The sequence below is a fragment of the Crocuta crocuta genome, unplaced genomic scaffold (genome assembly GCF_008692635.1).
Source record: "Crocuta crocuta isolate KB4526 unplaced genomic scaffold, BGI_CrCroc_1.0 scaffold445, whole genome shotgun sequence".
Classification (NCBI taxonomy): Eukaryota; Metazoa; Chordata; class Mammalia; order Carnivora; family Hyaenidae; genus Crocuta; species Crocuta crocuta.
Window position 1 is genome coordinate 974,968 of NW_027530847.1, and position 21,350 is coordinate 996,317.

General features: G+C 38.2%; 1 protein-coding gene across 7 annotated transcripts in view; it reads left to right on the forward strand.

Annotated features, from left to right (window-relative positions):
- The window catches only part of NCOA6 (nuclear receptor coactivator 6), an 87,841-nt gene that overhangs the window by 36,870 nt on the left and 29,621 nt on the right, over positions 1-21,350 (forward strand). For 4 of the 7 annotated variants that reach the window (XM_077769292.1, XM_077769293.1, XM_077769299.1 and 1 more), the window contains exons 4-8: positions 3,206-3,361; positions 6,821-6,943; positions 16,514-16,642; positions 17,337-18,224; positions 20,283-20,429. In XM_077769292.1, the coding sequence (XP_077625418.1) occupies positions 3,206-3,361; positions 6,821-6,943; positions 16,514-16,642; positions 17,337-18,224; positions 20,283-20,429 (1,443 nt within the window). The remainder of the gene's footprint in view (positions 1-3,205; positions 3,362-6,820; positions 6,944-16,513; positions 16,643-17,336; positions 18,225-20,282; positions 20,430-21,350) is intronic. The other 3 variants (XM_077769297.1, XM_077769294.1, XM_077769295.1) reach the window with 3 other exon arrangements.

Sequence of the window (21,350 nt, forward strand, 5' to 3'; positions counted from 1 at the left end):
CCACGAACCATAAGATCATGACCTGAGCTGAAGTTGGACACTTAACCAGGAGCCCCTTATCATCTTAAATTTTAAGATTTAACAGTTGGCAGCCTATTGGATCCAGCCTGCAACCACGTGTTATGGCTCTACTTTTGTTTTGTTTGTTTGTTTTGATATTTGAATTTCATTGCCAATGCTTTAAAAATTGAAATATTTTACTTACAAATCCAGATTTTTGGATTTAGCTCTAAAAATAGAAAGATCTGATAACATTGACCTCTCTCTCCTTGTTCCAGGCAGTGGTGAGCAGCAGCTGCTATTGAGGGCAGGACCTTATCTCAGAGAGTTCCCATCTGGCCTCTTCATACAGTTAGATTACCTGTCTAGGTCTTGTGGGCATTTATGTTTTTGAAACTTGGTTTAGATGTTCTGCATCCTTTTTGGTTAACACAGTTATCTAATCTCATCAGCCATAGTGCAAAGCCTAGATCTTACTCTTTTATCACAAATGCTGATATGATCAAGTATTAATTAGCTTTTTTAAAGGCTTGGTGGGTTTTTTTTCTTTATCTGAGATTTGATGTCCAGAGGGAAGCTGTCATTTTTTTCAGGGGCTTTTTTTTTTTTTAATACCATGTGAAGAATAGTATTAGAGAATTTTATGTGTTAAAGTTGCAGTTTATCACCATCATTGTCATTGTAATTTTGTTTACAGTATACTACAAGAGCCTTTCCAGGTTAGAGCAGCATACACGAAATTAAATTTTTATAGTGTCAATGAGCACAAAAGTGTTCATTGCTCTTATAATTACCCCCATTTTTTCTTGTTTGAGATTGCTGAATCAGGGACACCTGGCTGGCTCAGTTGGTAGAGCATGCAGCTCTTAATCTTAGTCGTGAGTTCAACCCCCTACTTTGGGTATAGAACTTACATTAAAAAATAAAATAAAACAAAACATGGATGGATGGATGGATAGATGGATGGATAGATAGATAGACAGATAGATAGATAGAGGAATCAGTTTATTTATGGCTTTCAAATAAATTACCAAACCCAGATTTATGGTGTTATCAGATTGTATTCTTGGTCCACAAGTATTTTAAGTCAAATCTCAAGTATGATAGAAGTTAAAAAAACTTTTAATAAAATAGACAAGGATTTTTCTGCAGCCATATCATAAATAGATGAATATAAATTCATGAATATTCATAAGCAAATTTGATATATGTCTAGACTTTGAGAGTCTAGTACTCCTTTTTTAAAATTTTTTTAACATTCATTTTTGAGAAAGAGAGATAGAGTGTGAGTAGGGGAGAGGCAGAGAGAGAGGCAGACACAGACTCCAAAGCAGACTCCAGGCTCTGAGCTGTCTGCATAGAGCCTGATGTGGGTCTCGAACCCATGAGCGGTGAGATCATGACCTGAGCCAAAGTTGGACGCTTAACTGACTGAGCCACCTAGGCACCCCTCTAGTATTCTTTGGATTGGGCATATATACTCTGTGGAACCAGGATCCCTCACTTTCTACCTTTTGCTGTTTGGAGGCATAAGTGTCATGGAAAGGAAATTGACCTGAGAATCATAGCTGGATGTTAATCCCGTCTCTGATGCTGCCAAGTGACCACAGGATTCTAGGCAAATCACTTAGCCTTTCTTGGCCTCAGGTTCCTCACTTGTAAAATAGACTTGGACTAAATATTGCCTAGTCTGTTTAAAATTTTTATGATTGTATTATCTTACTGCTCTTAGCAAGTGGTCTTTTTTTTTTTTTTCCCCACATTAAAATAAGTGAACTCCATGTCTGGATAATTTTAATTTCCAATGTGTAGTGGTTTTGGAGGTAGAAGGGACTTTAGGCAACATGTAGGCACTTCGCTCTATCTATACATATATCTGATTTTGACAACACAGTGCCTATATGACCCATTTTCTTGATATTGAAATGCATAAATAAAGGATACCAAAGACTTAATTTAGCCACCTTCATAACAAAAGGAAAAATTATTTTGCCAGGGGTTATTGAAAAAATTTTTCTTTGAGCTAACTGGGCCTGGGATTTGTTTTTCATCTGTAAAACACAATTACAAGCAACATTAACTTCCTCAGTTAGTTAACTTTTGTATCTTCTTTTAAAAACATGTCCTGCAGTTGCATTGACTTTTCAGACTTGCTGAAATGCAGTGTTTTCATATCCTAGCTGAAGCTTTATTGTCAAAGTACATTGTTGTTCCCTCCAGTTCGTTGTGCTTCAGTGAAAATTTTACTCTTATTTAAATCAGGAAAAAATTTTAAAATCAAAGACAAAAAAGCCTCTTCCTTAAATGGAAGCATTTATAGGATATTGGAAGAAATGTCTTCTTCCTGTCTTTGTCAGTATGTTACAGAGACATCATTTTTTTTTTTTTTTTTTTTTTTAAATAGGCTCCATGCTGAGCATGGAGCCCCATGTGAGGCTCAAACTTATGACCCTGAGATCATGACCTGAGCTGAGATCGAGTTTGAAGCTTAGGGGCACTTGGGTGGCTCAGTCGGTTAAATGTCCAACTTCGGCTCAGGTCATGATCTCAGGGTCATAAGTTTGAGCCTCACATGGGGCTCCATGCTCAGCATGGAGCCTACTTAAAAAAAAAAAAAAAAAAAAAAAAAAAAAAGAGTTGGAAGCTTTACCAGCTAAGCCACTCAGGTGCCCCAGTGCTCGTTAATATTTAAATAGGGGTATGAACTGGCATAGTCTCCATCCTGTCTTTTTATATTTATAGAATTTCAATGAAATTTGAGACCTAAATATTCTCATGATACCAATTCACATACATTGAATGGAATCCAGAAGTAGACTTTAATCTATTCATTTAAATTTATCTCTCTCTTCTTCTGTCTTATATTCCTTATTCCATCCAACTGCTTTCCATTTATTTAGTGCATGTGTGTATATAGGGGCCTGTGCTAGGTTTTTGACATATATTTTCTCATTTAGTACTCACAGTCTCATGAAATAGCTTTTTCATGGTTTTCAAGAAGAAGAGAAAGGTAAGTTTCAGAAAGGTTGAATAATTTGTCATGGCCACTCAGGTACTAAGTGGTAAAATGCCAAAGACTTAGTTCTCACAGCTACTCCAAGCCAATGCTCTGCCTTGTTCTTTTGCTTTTGGTTGGTTTTGTTTGTTCCATGTCTTCTGGTGGTTAAAGGATTACTAATATTATTCACTTTCTTTCACAACCAAGAATCCAGCAAGCTAAAGGTACAGAAGGTGGAGCCCTGGAACAGCGTGCGTGTGACATTCAACATCCCCCGGGAAGCAGCGGAGCGGCTACGGATCCTGGCTCAGAGCAACAACCAGCAGCTTCGGGATCTGGGGATTCTCTCCGTTCAGATTGAAGGTGCCCATCTGGACCCAAATCATAACAACAGTAGAATGTAGCAGGATTTTCTGTGCTGCTTTGTCTGTTCCCCTCCTGTTTCAGAATGCCAAATAACTCACGTAACCTGTGCTTCCCATTGCAACGCCTTAGGATAAGGAGGGATTAAGGCTTTGTCTGGGTGATGCTTACACATCCATAGCCTCAGACTCCATTCCCTTGCCTCATTTTGTCTGTCACATTTGGATTTTATTGACACCCTGACTGGGAACTGATTTGTCTTTTTTTTTTTTTTAGTTTATTTATTTATTTTGAGAGAGAGAGAGCGCATCAGCAGTGAAGGGGCAGAGACAGAGGGAGAGAGAGAGAATCCCAAGCAGGCTCTGCACTGTTAGAATGGAGCCCAGCATGGGGCTCGAATTCCTGAACTGTGAGATCATGACCTGAGCTGAAATCAAAGAGTCGGTTGTTTAACCAACTGAGTCACCCAAGTGCCCCTTAACTGATTTGTTGTTTAAGGAATATCTAATTTTATTTGCTTCCTTCTACCAAATAAGCTTTAGTACTTATTTCTTTATTCATCTAACAGAGATTAGGAGGCCCTGAATAGTCCTTTTTATAGCAGTATTCATTTTTCAAATATTTTGCCAGAATGGTCTTTTCATAATGAAAATGTGCCACACACACACACACACACACACACACACACACCATCCATCCATCCATCCATCCATCCATCCAATCCATCCATCCATCTATCTTAAAATCCCTGCTATGGCTTGCTATTGTTCACAGAATAAAGACCAAACTTCTTACTCTAACCTCATGGCCTTGTGTGGTCTGACCTCTACTAACCTTTCTCATCCAATCTTAACTCATCCAACTCTCCTCCTTGCTGTCTGTTCCAGCCTCTCCAGCTTGCTTCTGATTCCTTGAATATGCATTTCTTCCTCTTGCCATGGGCCCTTTGTATTTATGTATTTGTGCATATGGAATATTGTCCCTTACCAATTCCCCCTTCCTTAGTTAACATCTACTCAGCCTTCACGTATCAGCTTAAATCTTCTTGAGGATTTATTTTCTGAACTCCTTGACTAAATCAGAGTCCTTTGTTATATGCTGTCACAAAAGTTTGGCTTTTGTCCTTAGATATTTATGCCATACTTTCATCAGAGCAGTTATTTGATTATTGTTTTATTCTCCCCTAGATTGCAAGCTCCAGTAGGGCAGAAACCATGTCTGGTTTTGCTCACTGTTGTAGTTCTGCTTTCCTGGAACATGTTAGTTTCCTGAGTAAACATATGTTGAATGAAGGCAAGGGAAGCACACACATAATAGCATCACTTTGCTTTAGCACTTGGAATACAATGATAAGTATAATATGGTCCTTGCTGTTATGAGCTCAGAAGAAGTTCCTGACCTTGGTGAGGGAGACAAACCTGTGAGAGACAGAAGTACCAGGAAGAGGGGAGCACAGAGAACATTCTATCTTTGGAAGCCCTGTGAACTAGAACCTTTCTTCACCTCCTGTATTGATGCAGACGAAGTGGCAACCTGTGATTTCAGCTTTTCCTTCTACTGGTGGGCCGAACCTTCCTAACCTGTCCTTACTTAGAGCCTAAATGCTCCACAAAACCTTGGAAGCTGAAAAATTAACATTACATATGCAGGAGTGAGACACACGTTGTGCAGTAAGATTGTAGGTTGCTGTGCCCCAAAAGGGGCAATACCAACAAACAAATGAAGATTTAGAGGGGATTATAGGTAGAGAAATGGAGGAAATCCCATCATTTGATAAACAACGGACTAGAAGTTTAAACAACGAGTCTATTATGAAAAATGGTAGACTATCTTAAAGGATCCAGTGAAGTAAAATTAGTTCACAGCAATCTATAAGATATAGGATGAACTTTTGGGAAGAGTGGGAGTAAAACAGCTGTTGGCTACAATAACACTATATAGGCCATTTATGTTTTATGAAACACATAAGTGAGTGGTTTCTTAAAAACTTTAAATGTTTTATGGTCTCTGTTACCTATTTATGTGAGTTAAAAGGGCTTTGAAACCTTACATGGTAGTGTTTTGCACTGGAGAAAGGAAACACCAGTTTCTTCTTTTAATCCATCCTACTTCCCCTAAGTTCTTTTAAAAGGATAAGGTACTGGCTCCCCTTTATTGTTATCGCCATAAATTAAAGCAGAAGTACCATCAAGAAAGTAAAATAGATAACATATTTCAAGAAATTATAAAGTTCACATACGGCAATGATTATCACGTTACAAAAAAGAGTTCTTTAACTTTTAGGATATGCATGTGTGTCCCAGGTGATCTCCTTTTCTCTCCTCCTGCTACCTCGGAATTCAGGCAGGAGTGAAAGTGGTGGCAGCAGCTTTGCTTTTGTGAAACTGGTAGCCCCTGGCAATCAATCCTTTATTAGTAGGATGTTTGTTCCCTATGACCAGCCAGCCTACCTGCCTGCTGGAAATACTTAATACAGACAGGTGACTTATCAATGACAAGACAGGAAACTACTGTGTCCTCATTAGCTTCCACTATATCATCTGGCTCTGTAAACCAGAGCCCTATATAGTACCTAAGGAAGGATGCCAATGAATGCTGCCTTTCACCTCCTTAGCCACTGGCTAGCTATACTTATATCTATCCACAAGGTGGTGCTATCATCCAGAGTAACAGGAGTCAAAATTTTGGATTAAGTGCAGGAAGTCTCCTGAAATTTGTTTCTTTTTATCATTAAACCAAGTAAAATTCAATTAAGTTACCTCTAAGTTTAGGGTCTAATAAGATGAAACACTTCTAGATGTTACTTATCAGGATATTGTGAGGTTCAGATGAGATAAAATTTTCTAAGTATTAAAAACTCTATACGAATGTTGGTCTTATAATTAGATGCTGCAAAAGTAGATTAGTAGCAACCCATCTATTCTTCATTGCATGAATATCTCTAATGGATATCTGTTTATATTGCAGTAGTTGGAAGGAAAATGGGATTTTGCTCACAAATACTACAATGTCCTTATACTATCATATGTTCTTTCTCCATTAAACTTACTCCTGTCTCTGCCTTCTGGTCATAAATTCCCAAAAGGTATTCTAGGGTTTTGAGACTTTCTGAGAACATTTTCTTCCTTCTCACACACATGGACATGCACACATTCTGAGCTAGTTGAAAATAGATATGCAGAGTTGTAAACTGTCTCCGGACACTATACATCGTTAATGATTGTCCATCTGCTGTATTGTGAGGATTGATTATGTTCTCCTTGTGCTTCATATAAGTAAACCTAATCAAGTGAAGTTGAAGAAAGACCTATATAGTATTGAAGCTCCCCTTTTTGTGGTGGTAAACTTACCATAGTTTTTCAAAAACACAGAAAACTAAAGCTCTTGTGTACCTGTTTTTAAACAACATTTGCATCTTATTCTCATGGTTTCTTTTTTTGTAACTTGTCATTTTTTCAGGGGAAGGTGCTATCAACCTGGCTTTGGCTCAGAACCGAAGCCAAGATGTGAGAATGAATGGACCCATGGGAGCCGGAAATTCAGTTAGGATGGAGGCAGCATTTCCCATGGCAGGTGGTCCAGGTGAGATCTCTCACTCAATCATATGACATTTTACTGGTTTCCTTTTGTCCCTTTATCTGCTAATGTATGATCATTTGAGTTTTGCAAAATAGGTGGGGGTCCCTGGCACATCTTTGTTTACTGATTTAGGAAAACAAGATGTAAATCACTCAGGAAGGTAGAATCACAGAGCATGGGCTCATTCCTAAACATAGATAGATGAGCACTGAGCTGTGCAGCAAACATTTGTTGAGTTCTTATTGTAGGACAGACTCTGCTCAAAGTGTTGGAGATAGAAATGAATAAAATAGGGGCACCTAAGTGGCTCAGTCAGTTTGGTGTCCGACTTCAGTTCAGGTCATGATCTTGTGGTTCATGGGTCCAAGCCCTGCATTGGGCTCTGTGCTGACAGCTCAGAGCCTAGAGCCTGCTTCAGATTCTGTGTTTCCCTCTCTCTCTACTCCTCCTCCCCCCAAATAAATAAATGTTTAAAAAATAAAATAAAAATGATAAAATTTTTTTAAAAAGAAATGAATAAAATATTTTATACCCTCAAAATGTTTATAGCATAATGGAAAATGTAGCTTTCCAACTTCCACTTTCTCTGAGGCTGAGAATCTGAGCTGAGGGTTCTTGTGTGTTTACGTGGAATCGGAAGAATATTAGTTTTTAGGTATTTAGAATTTGAGAGAATTATAAATTATTTGTTTACTTTTGTAGTAAAAATGAAATTTTTTTTTTAGAGAATCAACTCAATATTCTGTGAATCACAAAATATTAGAATTGAGTGGACTCTCTCATTTAAAGCTGAGGAAACTGGAGCCCACAGAAATGAAACAGTTCATCCAGGGTCAAGTAGGAATAGGCTAACATCACAGATCTAACTCCTAGTCCAGTGCTCTTTTCACTACACTAGTGGCTTTCAAACTTTTTTTGCTTCAGGACTTTTATTCACATAAACTGGAAAAGCACAGCTACGGTGGTTGAAGCAGAGTAACCACCTGAAACTATACTCAGTCATTCACCTTCCCACTTACCACAGTAGCTCTTAAAGAAATACAGCAGAATGGAGAAGCTCAATTTATAAAGCCATTGTTCTGAACTGTAGCTGAAGACTTGGCCACATAAAATTGGGACTAGATTTTTATCCTGACAGTACCATTTCCTGGTTATCTCAGGCTACTCACTGTACCTCTCCAAGCAACAGTTTCCTCACCTAAAAAATCAGATAGCAATGTTTACAGTCTTTTGTGCTCATATTTGAAGGTGGATGAGTCCTGAGCCATGAAGCTGACATTTACAGAGTTCCTGTTATATGTCAAGACCTGTGCTATTGGGCTGTTACCGAATACCACATAGTAGATGTACAGTACCTAGCCTGGTACCTGTAGTAGGGGGTCAGTAGTAACAGTTCTCCACAGAAATCTGAGCAGTTGGTATTCTGGTAGCCTAATGAGAGATAACCAGTGATGTTAGTGCCATTACTGAAGAACCAGAGTGGGAAGACTTTGGCCAAGTTGCATGTAGTTAGTGAAAGAATATATCTAGAATGAGAGTCAAGAAACCTGAGTTCTAGTCTCAACTCCTGGACAGATGACTTAAAATTTATTGACCATAATTACCTGGAAACATATTAATTATGTCCTGGAAACAATGCTATGGATTCCTTCCAGACTTAAAATTTTAGAACTCTATTAAAACTGACATCAACACACTAATGCGAGCATCCCTAGGCTAGTATCTGACAAACAGCAGGCATATTTACTAAGCATGTCTAGGATGTAAGTGTAAATTATAGTGATACAGTTCATTGTCGATATAGGAAACTTAAAGCTTTAGGTTGAAATCAAGTTAGATTGGAATTTAACGAAGGGTACTGATTTTGATAATATATGTAATATAAAGTTGAAGGAATAATCAATTAGTAATGATCTGTAGTCATAGCAACATTTTAACCCCTAGGTATCTTTCTTTACTGCCAAGCATACTTTAGGAATATTTTTCTGTTGTCCATTGGGACAGTGGTTGCAAATAAAATTCAGTATTAGTTTAAACATTTATAAACAGAGAAAATTTTAAGGGAAAGAGATTTAACTTCTAAAACAGTAATAAATGACTTTAGAATTGTCTGTCTAGAATGTCTTGGATTGTCAGTTATTCTTAGTATTACCTTGTTCTCTTAGCACTGGCAACAGATGTTGACTGATAAGCCAGAAGTCTTTTGTGATTAAAACCAAATCCATAGCCTTTTTTTTTTTTTTTTTTTAGGAAGCCATGTAGAACTGCCAAAATTAGTAAGGGTGCTATAGTCATTTAGTCATGGTTTCTTGACCTCGTCACTATTAATATTTTGGGCTGATCATCCTTTGCTGTGGGGAGCTGTCCCGAGCATTAGCAGCCTGCTTGGCCTCTACCTACCAGATGCCAATAGCAGTACCACACCTTCCCTCTAATTGTGCCAACCAAAAATGTCTTCAGATGTTGCCAAACATTCTCTGGGGGACAAAATTGCCCCAGGTTGAGAACCATGGATCTAGTCTAGATTCTTACCTAGTGCTGGAATATATTTTAGAGTGTCACTACTGAACATGTAGTCAACATGCTCTTGAACATTTCTAAAGATAGAAAGCTCATTGTAAACTGAGAAAACCTGTTTCTTCTTATCTGCTGAGAACTTTCTTACTGTCTAATTACCATCTTTGAAAAACTGAGCTGGGTTCTTCAGAGACAAATCCAGTTATAGACAGATAAACGTTTACCTAACTGTCCTAACTACACAACACCCAAAAATGCTGGACAAAATATAACATATAATGCACAGCTGACCTTGTAAGAAAGTAAAGGAAATCCCCAAAGCGAAAAAGAAGTCAAAGATAAAAATTTAAGTATCAGTAAACAAATGAGGAGATTCTCCAGGGAACAAAGGCTTTGAGTTTTAATGGCCAGGAAGGGATAAAATATGAAACCTGGCTTGGGTTTACATAAAGAAGGAAGTTATCCATTGTGAAACTAGAATTTTCAGTGAAAGGTAGTTAGAAATTTTTCACCCTATGACACAGAGGGAGACAAATGCAAAACTTACATGTATAGGCCTGGGTTCTAGTTGGGAGTTGGGGGAAATGGTGATTATGGAATTGTCTTCTCTACTCTGATTTATGTTGGACATTTAATATGTTATTGAAATGACCCTGGAACAGTCAAGCTAAATTATTAAGTGGTTCTAGACTAGTAATAATTGTTGATGCTCTGGACATAGTCTCAACCCAAGCCATTGCAGACTTCTCATAGTTAAAGCCCTAGTATAAATGAGTTTATACTCCAGATTCATAAAATGTAGGACTAGACTCCCTCCCTCCAAAATTCTAGATAATTTGGGGCACCTGGGTGGCTCAGTCGGTTAAGCGTCCGACTTTTGCTTAGGTCATGATCTCGCGGTTCGTGGGTTCGAGCCCCGCGTCAGGCTCTGTGCTGACTGCCAGTTCAGAGCCTAGAGCCTGTTTCAGAGTCTGTGACTCCCTCTCTCTCTGACCCTCCCCTGCTCACGCTGTCTCTCTCTCTCTCTCTCTGTCTCTCTCTCTCTCTCTCCTAGAAATAAATAAAAAGCATTAAAAAAAAAACCAAAATTCTAGATAATTTATAATAATAGGAATATCAGGATGTATAAAATGATGAAAATCACAAGAGAACAAAACACCATCAAAATAGAATTTTGGAGGGGCACCTGGGTGGCTCAGTTGGTTAAGTGTCCACCTTCAACTCAGGTCATGATCTCCCCATTCATGGGTTCGAGCCCCATGCCTGACTGTGCTGACAGCTCGGAGCCTGGAGTCTACTTCTGATTCTGTGTCTCCCTCTCTCTCTCTCTCTCTGCCCCTTCCCTGCTCACACTCTGTCTTTCTCAAAAATAAATAAACATTAAAAAAAAGGGATGCCTGGGTGGGTCAGTTGGTTAAGCATCCAACTTCAGCTCAGGTCATTATCTCGCAGTTTGTAAGTTTGAGTCCTGCATCAGGTACTGTGCTGACAGCTCAGAGCCTGGAGAAGCCTGCTTTGGATTCTGTGTCTCCCTTTCTCTCCACTCCTCCCCTACTCTCACTGTCTCTCTGAAAAATAAAACATTAAAAATTTTTTTTCAATTAAAAAAATAATAATTTTGTGAAAAACACCCAGAACGTCTAGAAATTTAAAAATTATTGCAGTGAATAACTTGTTCAGCAAACTAGACGCAGCTGAATTGGAAGGTGAATTTGAAGAAATTACCCAAAATGCAGCAAATTAAAAATAAAGAGGTGGGAATATGAAAGAGGTCAAGAGACATGGATAAAATGAGAAGGTTTAACATATATCTGAAAAGGGTTCCAGAAGAAGAAGATAAAGAAATTGAAGAGGGCCAGTAGAGAGAATGGCTGAATTTTTTTTCCAACCTTGGTGAAAGATATGAATCCTCAGAAATCCTGAGCAATATAATTGAAAATAAATCCACATTTGACACAAATCTGAAAAACTATAAAACATAAAAAACAAAGAGAATGTTAAAGGGAGCTTACAATAAAGGACCAATTATTTACAAAGAAAAAGCTATCAGATCACAACTGTTTTCTCAACAGCAACATTGGAAGCCAGGAAACATTGGAATAATATTTTCAAAGTGATGAGAAAATAATTGACAGCCTAGAATTTTAAACCTATCTATACTGTCAAGAGTAGTATAAAATACCTTTTCAAAGACACTAAGAGAAGTTACCATTACCAGACTCTTGCTAATTGCACTGCTCAAGAATCTTCTTCAGGAAGAAGAAAATCAAACCTAAGATGGAAGAAATAAGGTCTAAGAAGGAATGGTGAGCTAAATAATTGGTAAACATGGGGTAAATCTACATAAGTATTGGCTTATTTAGCAATACTTGAAATAAATTTTTTAATAAAACCTACTCTTTAAATTGAGTATGTCTGTTTATATTTTAAAGATATTAAAATAATAGAAATAAAATTTATAACTTCTTTTTTTAATCTTTTAATGTTTATTTTTGAGAGAGAGACAGAGTGCAAGTGGGGAAGGGGCAGAGAAAGATGGAGATACAGAATCTGAAGCAGGTTTCAGGCTCTGAACTGTCAGCACAGAGCTTGATGTGGAGCTCGAACCCATGAAACCATGAGCTGAAGTCAACTGAGACACCCAGGCACTCCTAAAATGTGTAATTTCATCCATCAACTGACAGATCAAGAAGATATGGTTTATACAACGGAATACTACATGGCAATGAGAAAGAATGAAATCTGGCCATTTGCAACGTGGATGGAACTTGAGGGTGTTATGCTGAGTGAAATAAGTCAGGAAGAGAAAGACAGATAACCATATGTTTTCACTTATGGGTGGATTAGGAGAAACTTAATAGAAGACCATGGGGGAGGAGAAGGGGGAAAATAGTTGGGAAGAGGGAGGGAGGCAAACCATCAGAGACTTTTGAATGCTGAGAACAAACTGAGGGCTAATGGGGGTGGGGGAGAGGGGAAGGGGGTTGATGGGCATGCAGGAGGCACTTGTTGGGATGAGCTCTGGGTGCTATATGGAAACCAACTTGACAATAAACTATGAAAGAAAAATTTAAAAGTGTGTAACTTCTAAACTAGGAGTGGAGGAGTAGAAAGGAAGGGCGTGTTGGAAAAAATTCAGTAAAATCTAAGAAAATTAGGAAAACAGCATAGAAAAAATAGAAAAGCACCATAGAAGGGGTAAAAAGCATTAGTATCCTAAGATGATAAAATGAGTCAAAATATACAGTAATTAACAGTACAGGTAAATGTATTGTGAACACTGATAAAAAGACAGTGATTAATCAGATTGAATTATCATCTTGGGCTTAGTTATGTGCTTTTACAGGAAGCACATAAAACATAAGGACACAGTTCATAGTTAAAAGGATGGAAAAAAAAGATAACCCATGTGAATATTAACTAAGAAAAGGGATATATCAATAGACTTTAAGATAAAAAGCATTAGGATAAATAGGGCTGCTGTATGATATAAAAGGAAATGCTCATCAGGAAGATAGCTAAACTTTTATGTACTTAATAACCTAGCCTCAAAATATGTGAGGCAGGGGCGCCTGGGTGGCTTAGTCGGTTAAGCGTCCGACTTTCGCTTAGGTCATGATCTCGCGGTTCGTGGGTTCGAGCCCCGCGTCGGGCTCTGTGCTGACTGCCAGCTCAGAGCCTGGAGCCTGTTTCAGTCTGTGACTCCCTCTCTCTCTGACCCTCCCCTGCTCATGCTGTCTCTCTCTCTCTCTCCTAGAAATAAATAAAAAAACATTAAAAAAAACATTAAAAAAAAAATATGTGAGGCAAAAGTGGACAGGATTGCATGGAGATATCACATCTTAGAAGGGATGTTAACACACCTGTGCTAGTAATTGATGTATTAAACTTATTTTGAGAATCAGTAAGGATAAAGCTTGAATAACATAAGTAAAATAGTTTGATATAATGGAGATATATAGAAAGCATGCACTAGTAATTCAAAAATCGACCATGTATGTTTATAAAACCAAGTTTCATTAAATACCAAATATGGGTATCACACAGATCATGTTCTCTGACTGCAGTACAATTAAGTCAGTAACAAGCAAAAAACAGCTAGCCAAATTTGTATTTTAGAAAATTTTAAATATATTCTGAATATCCATGATTTAAAAGCAATCATGATGGACAGCAAAAAAATATTTAAAGTGGGATAATGAAAATAGTATATATCAAAATTTGTGAGATGTAGTCAGTATAGCATGTGGAAGAAAATTTAAGCCCTCTAACTATATTAGAGCAGAACATGAACTGAAAATTAAGAAGCTAAGTTTCTGACCTAAGAATTGAGAAAAAGAACAAAATAATAATTTGGGAGGAAGGAAATAATAAAGAGCAGAGATAAAGTATAAATTAAAACAAAAATAGAAGAAAGCAGCAAAACCAAAGATGTTTGTTTGAAAAACAACTAAAACTGATGAATCTGGTAAAACAAAAAAGAAGGCATAAGCAATATAAAGAAAGAAAAAAATGTACACTTCAGAAGGGTGACTTTTGGGGCACCTTGGTGGCTCAGTGGGTTAAGTGGGTATAGTGTCTGAATCTCTTGATTTCAGCTCGGGTCATGATGTCACAGTCCGTGAGACTGAGCCCAGTATTGGGCTGTGCACTCAGCACAGATTCTCTCCCTTCCTCTCACTCTGCTCCTTCCAAGTTTGCACTTGTCTCTCTCAAAAACTAAAAATTATTTTAAAAGGATGAATTTTATAGTATGTCAGGAAAGTACAAATCAAAACCACAGTGAGATGCCACCTCACACCAGTCAGTGTGGCTAAAATTAACAACTCAGAAAACAACAGATGTTGGTAAGGATGGGGAGAAACGGGAACCCTCTTGCTCTATTGGTGGGAATGCAAATTGGTGCAGCCACTCTGGAAAACATGGAGCTTCCTCAAAAAATTAAAAATAGAACTACCCAGCGTGCCTGGGTGGCTTAGTTGGTTAAGCCTCCAACTTTGGCTCAGGTCATGAACTCATGGTTCATGAGTTCAAGCCCCATATCAGGCTCTGTGCTGACAGTTCAGAGCCTGGAGCCTGCTTTGGATTCTGTGTCTCCCCTCTCTCTGTTCCTCCCCCACTCACACTCTTTCTCTCTCAAAAATAAATAAAGATTTAAAAATTAAAAAGAAAATAGGATTACCCTATGACCCAGCAATAGCACTACTAGGAATTTATCCAGAGGATACAGGAGTGCTGATTCATAGGGGCACATGTACCCTAATGTTTGTAGCCATGCTATCAACAATAGCCGAATTATGGGAAGAGCCCAAATGTCCATCAACTGATGAATGGATAAAGAAGATGTGATATGTATATACAATGGAATACTACTTGGCAATGAGAAAGAATGATATCTTGCCAGTTCCTTCAGGACGGAACTGAAGGGTATTATGCTAAGTGAAATAAGTCAGAGAGAGACAGATATCATAGGTTTTCCCTCTAATGTGGAATTTGAGAAACTTAACAGAAGACCATGGGGAGGAAGAGAAGAGGAAGAAATAGTTTCAAGCAGAGAAGGAAGCAAACCATAAGAGACTCTTAAATACAGAGAACAAACTGAGAGTTGATGGGGTGATGAAGAGGAGAGGCAAATAGGTGATAGGCATTGAGGAGGCCACTTGTTGGGATGAGCACTGGGTGTTGTATATAAGCGAAGGATCATGGGAATCTACTCCTGAAGCCAAGAGCACACTGTATACACTGTATGTTAGCTAACTTGACAAATTATGTTTTTTAAAAAACTTAAAGGAATAAGGTTTAGAAATAGAATCATAAAATATAATAATAAAATAAAAATTAAAAGGGTGAATTTTATAATATATGATTTATATCTCAGTGAATGGAAAAAAGTTGAGAATAACTTTATCCTAATAAATTTTAAAGCATCAGCAAATTAACAGTTTTCTTAAAAGTATAAATTAACCGAAACTGACTTAAGAAAACTTGAAAAATCTATATTTAAGAAATTGTGAAATAATTAAAAATCTGTCTCCTTATGAATAACCCACAGGCCCAGATTATTTCCAGGTGATTTTACTAAACATTTAAAGAACAGATACACATGTTCTTCCAGAGCATAGAAAAAGGAAAGATGCTTTTCTTCTCTTTTTTGAAGTTACTTTCTAATCTTGATACCAAAAATCAAAGGAAGACATGAAGAGAGGATAATATATTTTCACTTATTAATATAGATAGTAAATCCTAAAAAGCCTTAACAGTATCAGAAATTGGAAAGACATGGAACAAGAGGAGTTCTCAAACTGCTAGTTGGAATATAAATTGGAATAGCCACTTTTTTTTTTAAAGTTTATTTACCTAAGTAATCTCTTACCCAACATGAGGCGTGAACTCATGACCCCAAGATCAGGAGTCAGCGTCCTCTGACTGAGCCAGCCAGGCACCCCTGGAATAACCACTTATGAGCAGTTTGGCAATATCTAGTAAGATGGAAGATGCTTATAATTTAAAACCTAGGAACTCTAAGTATATAGTCTAAAGACACATGTCTACAAGAAGACATGACATTGCAGAATTGTAAGAATGAAAATTTAGGGCAGTAGGAGGGAGAACCTTCCTATTCATCAGCAGAATAAGTGTATGGGTTCCATAAAATGGATCACTATTGTAGAAGTCAAGATGGATGGATCTCAAAATTTTAACAATATTAAGTGAAAAAGGAAACTGAAGAAGACAGAGTATGCCATTTTTACAAAGATTAAAAGCATACAGAAATGCTGTGCAGTTTACCTATGTATGTAGAAAAGATAAACATACATGGAACTATTAATCCCAATTATAAGAGAGCAATTATAAGAGAGCAGGAGTGGAATGAGATTGGGAAGGAGTAGGGGACTTCTGCTGTATCTACATATGTATCTGAAGGAGATGGGGCAAAATGTTAATTAACAATGTAGAAATTTTCCATACCTTTTTATATTCTTGAGATATTTTACTTAAAAACAAATGCTGTACCATTTCCAGTACTCTATTCTATGGATTTTCGTTTTCCTTTAGGACTAATAAGGATGACCAGCCCTGCCACTGTTATGATACCCCAGAGTGGAAATGTGTCATCTTCCATGATGGCACCAGGCCCCAATTCAGAGCTGCAGCCCAGGACTCCTCGCCCTGCTTCTCAGTCAGGTAATGCCCTCCAATCTTAGTGGCTTAAAGAGGCTGGAACTCCCTGTAGAGATCATTACAGAATTCAGCTGTGTCTGATTCCAAGTTCCCAACTGCCCAACTCAAATACCACGTTCTTTACAAAATCTGCCCTATTTAAGTTGAAAGTCATCATTCCCTTCTCAGAATGTCTTTCTTTTATCAGTTATAACCCAACATTCCTAAAAATGCATTCGTTGGGCTACTTAGTCCTGCAAGATACTTCTTGGTAGAGTATTCTATAATAAATTTTGTAAGTGCATCATATGTTACCTCTTTTCTAGAGATTCAGAATTAATATATTGGAGGCACTGGAAGTCCTGCTATGAAGAAACCTAAGGTGGTTAGATTGAATTGTTTCCCAGACCAAACTGACTATTTTGTTTTATTTTCTTACAACACTAATGAACATAGTTCCCAAGAATATGCTTTGGAAAATACTGCTCTCCACATTTTATGTTTGGCTCTTGATCCATTTTTAAACCATAAGCTCTTTATAGACAATATTCATCTTTCTGTCATCTTGGTGTGTTGTTTTGCATATAGAAGGTTCTTGCAAACATTTCATTGAAGGTACCAGGGGATTTTACTCTATATTTTTCAGAATTGCCAGGACTACTATAGGATCTAGAGTTTCAGTAGTTTAATTATTGCTTTATCGACTGTCTTTAAACAGATGCAATGGATCCACTCCTCTCTGGGCTCCATATACAGCAGCAAAATCATCCCTCAGGATCTTTAGCTCCCCCACACCACCCGATGCAGCCTGTCCCTGTGAACAGACAAATGAACCCAGCTAATTTTCCCCAGCTGCAGCAGCAGCAGCAGCAGCAGCAGCAACAACAACAACAACAACAACAGCAGCAGCAGCAGCAGCAGCAGCAGCAGCAATTGCAGGCAAGACCCCCACAGCAGCATCAGCAGCAACAGCCACAGGGAATGAGACCCCAGTTTACTGCCCCAACTCAGGTGCCTGTTCCTCCAGGCTGGAACCAGCTGCCTTCTGGAGCCCTTCAGCCTCCTCCAGCCCAGGGTTCTCTGGGCACAATGACTGCAAGCCAAGGGTGGAAGAAGGCTCCCTTGCCTGGCCCAATGCAACAGCAGCTCCAGGCAAGACCATCCTTAGCCACGGTACAGACACCTTCCCACCCACCCCCTCCATATCCCTTTGGCAGCCAGCAAGCCTCACAAGCCCATACAAACTTTCCTCAGATGAGCAACCCAGGCCAGTTCACAGCTCCTCAGATGAAGAGCTTGCAGGGCGGGCCCTCCAGGGTCCCAACCCCCCTGCAGCAGCCCCACCTCACCAACAAGTCTCCTGCCTCCTCACCCTCCTCCTTCCAGCAGGGATCCCCTGCATCCTCCCCAACGGTTAACCAAACTCAGCAGCAGATGGGACCAAGGCCACCTCAAAATAACCCACTTCCCCAGGGATTTCAGCAGCCTGTCAGCTCTCCCGGTCGGAATCCTATGGTTCAACAGGGAAATGTGCCACCTAACTTCATGGTGATGCAGCAGCAGCCACCAAACCAGGGGCCACAGAGTTTACATCCAGGCCTAGGAGGTGAGGAGCACTGAAGTTATTTGTGTTGATAAATTTACTGGAGATAGATCTTAGTAAAACTTTAATTTTTAGAGTTAATGGAGGGAGGATGTAATTATTTGGCTTTTGGATATAGTGGTGACACTTGATGTAACTTAGTTAACTTGATACATTATTGATTTGATATATTATGCAGCATCTTACTGGTTACATTTAATCTAGCCCTCTGGATAAAAATACAGGTAAAAGTCAATATAGAGATTTTCATTTTGTTTTTTAAATTATTTTTGCTTGATCTTGGACTGGTAAATTAAAATGTCCAGAAGAAACATGCATTTTAGTAACTTAAACCGCTCAGCTGTTGAAAAAAAAATTAAGATTATGCAATAGAGCAAAAATGAAAAAAATAAATACAGGGTCCTTTGGGGAAAAGGCCCTTCGAGTTTTCAAGTTTGATAATCTTAGTAAAGTAGTAAGCATGGTATTTGTTAAATGTGATTAAAGTGTTAAAGGGGAATAAGTTCAGAGATCATTGACTTTTATAGTTTTATAATGCCAATGCCTGCTCCTTAGAGAGGGAATTCCACCAGTTATACCTAAAGGAGATTTATTTATTTATTTTGTAAGGTGCCTCTTGTATGAAGAAAAAGCAATGGAGCTTAATGTGTGAGAGGTAAAACGATTACAGTAAAACTTATCCATCTCCATGTTTATTATTTATCTTATTAATCATTGATCTAGTGCACATGAATGTGCTTGGAGCTTTTCAGTAAGGTATAGAGAGTATCAGTAATACTGTCATCTGATGAACATATTCCCACCAAAAGACACCCATTGCCTACCCAGAAAAAACCCTTGCATCTTTAGTGCAACATAGCAAAGGCATGTTCTCATGGTTTCTGGTGAAATTAAGTTGCTCATCAGTCTTTTCACTCTCTTGTAATTAATTTTACTGACGTGCAGGCTCTGATATTTAAATCCTGAGAAGTTTTTAGAAAATGCAAGAATGTTTCAGCTCCAAACTTCACTGTTCTGGACATCTAGTCCTGGATCAGTGGAAGCTGGGTAGTCCCTCCTGCAAATGTGATTACTGATTTAATTATAGTGGAAGCATGCAAATGGGGACTTGTCACTGCTAAAGAAAGGACAAATGCATATTTGTCTACAGAGCGTTTTTCAGGACATTGAAAAATTGGTCCTTAAAAATAAATGGACTAATGCAAAAATTTTTAAGTGAGCTTTAGGTCTTGATGCTTTCATAGAACAGATGATGTGCTCACGTAGGTTATCTGGCCACATCAAGGCCTCTGTTATAAACAGTGAGTGGGTTCTGAGATCCTTCTTCTTACAAATCTGTTTTCTGAAATTAAACCTTCCTATAAAAGGAAGGAATACTTTAGTAAGATTCCATTAGAGCATGGCTTTTGGTACCATAGCTGTTGGAATTGCAGCAAGCCTTATCAGGGGAAGGCATGATGATAATTTAATATAGCCTCACTTTGAAGCTCCTATGGATTGTTTCTAATCTCCTGTCTCTTCCCAAGAGATGAGCACAATATTGGGGGAAGTTTTCCACAAAGGAGATTGTCATCCATTTCCCTCAATGGGAAAAAAATTACCTATCATTAATATCGTTAGTATCAGGACCCAGCTCTTTGTTTTATAGTATTTCATATCAATTTGTTTGAATATGAAGAGAATTTAGCATATTCCTTTGGTGCCTATGTTAAAGTATGTAAAGTTTTGGGGTCTGTTGTATTACAGAGAAAAGTGAGCCCTAAACCTTGCTGTGACATGGCCTCAGATCACATTTAGGGAGCAGATTGCCATCTTTTCCTTGGCATGTTCTAAGTGTAAATTTTTTAGTATTTCTTTTTCATTTTGACAATGCTCATGTAAGAGATTGTGTTGATTTTTTTAACCATCTTTCCCAACCTTATTATTAAAGATCTTACCAGTGTGACAGAGAGAGCTAAGCCAGTGGAGACTTCATGCAGCTCATCCTTCCTTATTCATTCCACATCTAAGCAAGAGTATAAATTTGCTAGGTAACTGCCTTACTCATTGTTTTCTATTAAGGAATGCCTAAACGCCTCCCACCTGGCTTCTCAGCAGGACAGGCCAATCCGAACTTTATGCAAGGTCAGGTGCCTTCGACCACAGCAACCACCCCTGGGAATTCAGGAGCCCCTCAGCTGCAAGCAAATCAAAATGTCCAGCATGCAGGTTTGTTTTTTGTGATTTATTCATCTAGCATGTATTGAACATTGTGTGCTAGATAACCATGATAGATAATAAGAATACACAGATAATATAAGTCCTGGTCCTTCTCTTAATCTCAAGCCCAAATTATTCTTTCAGGACAATAATTGATATATCAAAAGTAGATACAGTGTCTTGGGAAACCAAGGAAAGGAAATGAAACTTGAGTTTAAGCAGGTTTCAGCAATTTTTTTTCCTGTAAAGGATTCCAGATAGTAAATATTTCAGGCTTTGCAGATTATATGGTCTCTGTTGCAACTACTAAACTTTGCTGTCACAGCACAAAAGTAGCCATAAACAATATGACAAATGAACATGGCAGTCTTCCACACAATTTATTTGGAAACTGGCACTGGGTTTGATTTGGCCCATGGGCCATAGTCTGCCAACCCCCGAGTTAGTAAAAGGGCAAAAGGCGTTTCTAGCAGAGGAAACTATAGGTACAGAGGCACATGGCATTTGGGCAACTGCACCTTTTACAGTCTCTCTATAATACATGTTAGCTTTGTTTATGCAGAATGTTTAAATTCTGGTTTATAATGTGTTTGAAGAACAGACTTTAATCAGTATAGATTTAATGCCAACAGTATATTGTGTTAAGAAGAAATTGTGGAGGAAAAATGGGTTGGAGCAGAATGGCTAAAAAAAATATGTAAAGCAGTATTGTATATGCCCAGACTTCATGTTTCTGGTTGCTGAGGCACCACATGAACTAATCTTCTTATCCTTTCTCACTTAGCCAGTTCAGAATGAAGTAGCACAAACATTTTCTTTGGAGAACTCCCTATCCCCACTTAGAGTTAATTTAGTTATGTGGTTCCAACTTTTAATGGTAAACCATTAAGGAACAAGAAAAGTTCTAACTTAGTTTGTTGTGGTTTTTTT